Consider the following 6,772-nt stretch of genomic DNA (forward strand, 5'->3'; position numbering starts at 1 on the left):
ACGGCGTGGAAGTTTGAATTCTTAGAATCTCTGTCGCGTGACCATCTTTTCTCTTTCTTTTTCTTTTTTCCCTCTTAAGTTTTAGAATGCAGTTTTTCGAAGTTCACAAAACCAGCTAACTCCGCCGCCGGCTAACTCTCGACATTAATATTTCTATTGTTGTTGAACTTTCTTTATACGGCCGGATTTATTATTTATTTTCCTTTGTGTTTGTGTTGTAAAATCAAGACTCTCTCTCTCTCTCTCTCTCCCTCTCTCTCTCTCTCTTTCTCTCTCTCTCTCGCTGTCTCTTGAAGAAAGAGAGTGCATGCGTTCCGATCTAGCGATTGATCAGGCCGATTAACGTGGATTTTATCTGAGAGAGCTGATTGGATAGAAAAAATAGACGCAACGACGAGAATATCGCGGTGTACGACGAGGAATATCGATTCACGTTCTGTGAGCCGCCTTTGCACACACACTCACTTTGTCTCATGATTAATCTAGCAAATGCCATCCTTAATTTAAGCACCGGAGTCTGCAACAATATTATTCCTAGACTTTTTTATTCATTATAGAAATCGATCGCGCGAGAACGTCGTTATTGCCGTACATCGATTTCGTACAAATAGTCGTACAGGGCATCGGAAAGAAAGGATATCGATTCCGATGTGTGTGTGTGTGTGTGTGTATCTCCCGTCAACTCTTTCATTCCCGATAACTTAATTTTAAGAAGTCTCTCTCTCTCTATGTGTGTCAGTTGATGATAATAATACAATATAATTAAATATTGCGTTACGCGCAATGTATGTGTGTGTTGTGTGTGTGAGAAACGTGTGTGCACTCTACTTATTATTCACACCTTGTAATTCCCTATACGGAGCTTTAAAAGCTTATAACAATGTAATATTATTTTCCGCGCGAAATTACCGTGTAATTGCTTCGAAATAATTACGTTTTATCAGCATTTCTTCCGTAAGAGACGAGTGTTTTTTTTTTTTTCGTTGCTGTTCTCTTTTCTCTTTTTTTTTTTTTGTTTTTTTTTTTTGTTTTTCTCATTGACGATGCTATTTCGCGAAATTAATGCGCACAAGCGCTGAGTAATTACGAGCGCATGCGAGGCCGCGCTCTGTAGGTAGGTAGGTACGTGCATACATACGTATACGTAGGTGTACGTAGGAGACCGCGTGCATGCCGAATACGATTACGAAGTGTGTCATAAATAATATCTCCGTGGCCGCGTGCGGTATCATAGCGTAACGGAAGATTTCCCGACGGAATTCCCGGGCTCTCAAAAGATGGAATCAACCGTAAATGCTCGTTTTATCGCGTGCCGCACTCGCGCCCTTCTCGCACAAACGGATTAATCCGCGTTGCTGTGCGGTCTGGAATTAATCCCTCGTAAACATTTTCGCTTTCATTGTTTTTTCATCGATGTCGCCATTCCCGTTATATTGGCACGATCCGGGTTATTATAATCCGCCTCCCGATTTTAATCGATTCGTGAAAAAAACAAAAAGAATTACATCGATGCGACAACACAGGAGAAAACCGAACCACCGACCGACTATCTAGAGACTTCGCTTATCCCCAGTCTCGTCGTCACAAGCACGTATAAGAAAAAAAAAAGAAATTTAAAAACACGTTTAATTATATACTCGTGACATTTTTTATCTTGCTGCGTCCATTATCGCGTCGAAAAACACGAGAAATAAATAATAATAAATTTTTCTCTCTAGCGTCTCAATAACATTTTTGAAAGGAAGTCGCTCCGCGAGAAGAGAATTCCATTAATTGACAAAGATTAAGTAATTTGTATGCGACCGCACTGGATCGCTGTTAAAATTGATATACAGATGTCGATTTAATTTAAACCGAAATACATATTTATAAAATACAAGCGCTCAAGACCTCGAGATTATGTAAATTACATTGTCTTAATTTGTTTTGGAATCAAGATGATGACTTTTGCTCTTACTTTCGGATAGATCGAGGACGAGCAACCGGCTTTTGAAGTGGAATCGAGTTGTGACGACGCGGAACAAGGTTCCTCGTCGTCATTTCTATGAAGATAATCGTATGCGCGTATACTGGATATTTCCTATATAAACGCCGATCGTCTGTCTTAACGATCACAGTCGATCTGCGAAATTATTCAAGAAACTATTCAAAACACAATGAGAAGCTTTGCGGTAAGTGTCAACGAAGATCTTTTTTTATTTATACATAAACACAGTGCGTACGTTATTATTTAAATTGAGTAACAATGTGAGAAAGGTTGTCAAACTTCTTGTTTAATTCTGCGTGACATGACATATGAGAAAGCAATTATAAAATATATATTATTTTATTTAAAAAAACTGTGCAGATTCTGTTGTTGGCAACCGCTGTGTTGGCGGCTCCGACACAGAAGAAGGACAAGCGAAACTTGCTGTTGGATAGTCTCGATGTCTCGGACTACGCTCTCCCGTACAGCTTCGCGGGATATCCCACTGGACTGTTCGATCTCGGCACAAGGATATTCCAGGGATATTCCCCTCTGGATAACAGCCTAGTCGTGTATCCTTCCGGATTGGAATATGAAGATCCGTTGTACTCGGGAAACTTCGGTAACATCGTTCGCTTGAACCAACTTGCTTTGGCCGGATTTGTGAGCGACATCGACACATTGCCGCTGATCTTGAACTCGGCGCGTAACAATACTGAGAGCAACATTAACAACCAAGTTCTGAATTCTCAATCGGTGCCGCAATCGCTCTCGATCGAAGCGTTAAAGGACTACAGCGGTGTTGCCGAACCGACGGAGACGTCAAAACCCGTCACTCAGCAAGTACAGAACACAACTGGGAGTAACACTTAATCCTGTAAAACGTTTTTGTTTTAGATACGTATCCTATACATTTGTATTTGTACATTCCTGTCGTTGGATTGGTTAAAATGTTGTAAACACTGTGTAAAAATTCATGGAACTTTATTCAACATTCTATATTAAGAAAATAACATTAGTTTTGATATGTTTCTTTAGTTTTTAGAAATTCTTTCACTAAATAAATAATAAAATATCTCATATTTGAGAATCGGACATTCATGTTCGGAGTTTACAAGATTAGAGTTAATAAAACCCCGCTGTTAATATTGCACTTATATTTACTTTCTGTAGTACAAGCATTTCTCTGTTATTTATATATATATCAGTTACATGTATATTTCAATAACATTTTTTCGTGTATGTGTTACATCACAGTTACATTTGCGATGTGCGCAGCGTTAGATGCAGCAAAGCTTTTCCCAAAGTTTTGTTGACTCGTGTATACAAGGTAGTTTAACATTGGACGCTTTTAACGACCGCCTCTCTCTTCGTCGTCGTCGTCGTCGTCGTCGTTGTCGATGTCGTCATCGTCGTCGTCACGGACGTATGCGCGCGCGATTTGCCGGGTCGTCATGGCGACGTAAACTCAAAAATACACGCCTGGCAGTGGCGGAATAGATTATTGTACGCGTTACGTGATGGTTAGAGTCGCGTATAGCTACAAGTACAGTCGTAACTAAAGGCGCGCGGACATCACGTCGCCGATGTAGAATGACGTGCGATCCACGTGCTCGTGTCACGTTACGTTCATAAGTGCAACCGCGATCTAATTTCTAAATTATAGATTGAAAACAGTCATTTAAGAACTTAGACACAGGATGTGTGTAAGTTATTCAATGATTATAAATTAAAAACAATAATAATAGTAAATTATAATGAATACAATTATTACAAACTACGAATCCTGTATTCAAGTTCTTATTGACCGTTTTTTCTCAGTCTTTTTGGAAAAACTCAGAGCTACATTAACACTATCTTGAATCTAATTTTTAAATTGCAACAAGAGTTTGTTTACGATCAATCTAAAAATACAATTAATTTATTCATACATTATTTTTACTTGTATATAAGTAAATATATATAAATGTATAGAAAGATGAATTTTTTTAGTTCATTATTACTTTGTCGAAATAAAACTATCAACATATATAAATAAATAACATATATGATATTGTCTTCGCAGTATATATTTTGCTACATAACGAGTGTTGTAATGTAACCACTCTGAAATTCTAATTTTCCGTGTAATTCTTTTTTAATTAATAAGAAAGACCGACTTAACGTAATTTCAACGTTAAAACATATCGTCGCTTCGATACATTACAATTCCGTACGGTTCCAATCTCAAATTGAATTTCGTTCCTCGCGAAGAGGCGAAACCGAGACGAGAAAATTCGACGTATCTTTACGAGTCAGAAGACACAGCGGTAGTAGGAAAGGAAGAACGGCCGCCATTGTGTGAAACTCGAACGAAAAAGGCGGAGGACGAAGCGAGATCACGAAAACTTTCGACAGTTCTCGAGAAGAGAAATATATATATACATACATACGAATCGCTCCTGTGAGAAACTTGAAGAAAAATGGAACGACGCGGCGGCGCGTTTCTCTCTTTCTCGGGAGGAAACTCCGCCTTGTTGGCAAACGGCGTGAATTATGTTATTAAAAAATGCACAGAACCGCTGAGAACTTACGTGCTTTCCTATCAGCTGCAGATGGCTCGAAGGAAATGTACACCTGACTCCGCTTTCGGAGAAAAAGTTTTTTAAGAAGCAATCGAATTCACATTAAATTTTATCGTTACTCGACTCATCTGAATTATTTCGCGTAGTTGCGCGTTTAAAGTTTTGCAATTGCTTTCGTCTTTTTACACACGGAAGCATAAGACATTATTTTCAACGTGAACACAATGTGATTATATTTTTAGCACGTCCGTCTCCCTCGTTTGTTTTTCCCTCCTATTTTATTTGTTTGCGCGTTTACACGGTTATTTCGGTTATATCTCCCCGCCTAGTTTGAGATATCTCGAGCAGAAATCTTAATTGAAATTTGTTGCTACACTAGTGTTATCGCTAACACGATTCGGTTTCCGGCGTTAAACCTTCGACGGGAGCATCGGGAGTATTTCTCTCTTTTGAACGCGAGAAATTAATTTCAAAATGCGGGCGAGATTTTCTGCGGGGGCGACGATGTAAGTCACGCATATATACTAACTACGGTTCGCGATGTTATCACGCTACGTTTCGTAAGACGGGATCACACCACGCACCTTTACTGGCGACTAACACGCCACGCTGGCGCAGTTCGCCGCTAAAAGCGTTATATAAATTTAAACGCTCGGTGAATTAGGAGTGAGGCCTGCCTCTTTGACCGCAATATATATAATACATAAAATGCAGCTAGATGCTTTTATCTTAAGAACTCTTTGATCAATTTTCCATTTATAACGAAAATCTAATTAACGAGTTCTCCGCGCGCGATGACTTTCTGACGTGTGCCGACACAAAGTTAACTCTCCCTCTCTCCCTCTCTCTCTCTCACTCTCTCTTTGAGTGAAATCAATCGAATAAAGTTTCAACTTCGAAAATCTCATGATATAATTTACTACATCGCAAAAAACAACAAATAAATTATTATCGTATAAAAACATAAATAATATATTTTCATAGAGTGATCTTTAATTTATGTATGTGTGGAAAGCTCACGCGACACACGCGTACGTTGCTTTTGCGAGTCGATTTAAATGTAAAGATATGTATGGATATATATGTACATTATATACATATATATATATTTAAATATATATATACATACATATATATATTTATCTACATCTGATAACGCTCTTCTTTCTCCAATAAAATTACGAAATTTCGCATCGAGTCATATATTATAATATAGCACTCACCTCAAGAACACAGTGACGAAGCATCATGTGAACCGAACCGTGGGGTAAGCATGGAGTAAGGTAGGTCAGTGCCCGTACTCATAATATCGAGATACGAACGCGGATAGGACACACGCGAGCCAGTAAGGGTGAATTTGCCCCCGGGCCGCAATCCAGCGCATGCATTCCGAATTGCATATATGCGCTCGCGTGATTATGCAGTCCACACAATAACTGAATTCGCGTTCTATACTATTCGTTTCCTTCCGCAGAAACCGACCTGGCGATTTCGCCTCCTTCGAGCTCATTTATACGTGTATCTACCGAAAAGCACTTCCCTGTTTAACAAAAACGAACTGTACAAAGTGACGTTTAATTTTCGTCTTGTAAAACAACAATGCTGCAAAAAAATAAAAAAATTTTAGAAAACAAATAAAATAGTATCTGCAAGAAAAATAAAATACATCTACACATTTACTTTGTTACCAAACAAAATTCATAAAATGTAAAATAAAAAAATAAAATGCAGAAACACAACACAAACGTGATATCCTCCTCCTCCTATATAAAAAAAAATCCATGTGTACCGCGGAGTGCGCGCTTCGGAGTCAAATCTATCGCATCTATTGTTGCCTCTTTTCCGCGTTGCATTGGTTGATCAAGTCGAGTCGAGTCGAATCGAATCGGTAAGATTGAGAGAGTAAATAATGACAGAAAAGCGATTTTGACACTTCGTCGTATACGTGGAAAAAATTAAAAACAAAGTCACGTGACAGGAAAGAGTAGAAAAATAATACGCGATTAAAGTAACGTGACTGTAATTTATATTATATGTATCATTAAATAATATATATTATACATATATATATAATACATATAATTATACACATATTATACATATAATTTATAATATTATACTTTATATTGTATTATATGTATTATATACATACTACAGTACGATCACTGACCTCGGCCGCGCGGCCTTGGCGGGGCACTGACCTCGGCCGCGCGGCCTTGGCGGGGTCACTGACCGCGGGCGC

At 38.5% G+C, this 6,772-nt stretch overlaps 1 protein-coding gene across 1 annotated transcript; it reads left to right on the top strand.

Moving 5' to 3' along the window:
• Positions 1 to 2,114: 2,114 nt before the first annotated feature.
• Positions 2,115 to 3,119, top strand: LOC109855402. The gene is made up of 2 exons (XM_020429629.1): positions 2,115 to 2,171; positions 2,348 to 3,119. Exons 1-2 carry the CDS (start codon positions 2,157 to 2,159, stop codon positions 2,837 to 2,839), a joined length of 507 nt encoding a protein of 168 aa, XP_020285218.1. The 5' UTR covers positions 2,115 to 2,156; the 3' UTR covers positions 2,840 to 3,119.
• The last annotated feature ends 3,653 nt before the right edge of the window (positions 3,120 to 6,772 follow it).

The sequence above is a fragment of the Pseudomyrmex gracilis genome, unplaced genomic scaffold (assembly GCF_002006095.1).
Source record: "Pseudomyrmex gracilis isolate BER0280 unplaced genomic scaffold, ASM200609v1 scaffold_88, whole genome shotgun sequence".
Classification (NCBI taxonomy): domain Eukaryota; kingdom Metazoa; phylum Arthropoda; class Insecta; order Hymenoptera; family Formicidae; genus Pseudomyrmex; species Pseudomyrmex gracilis.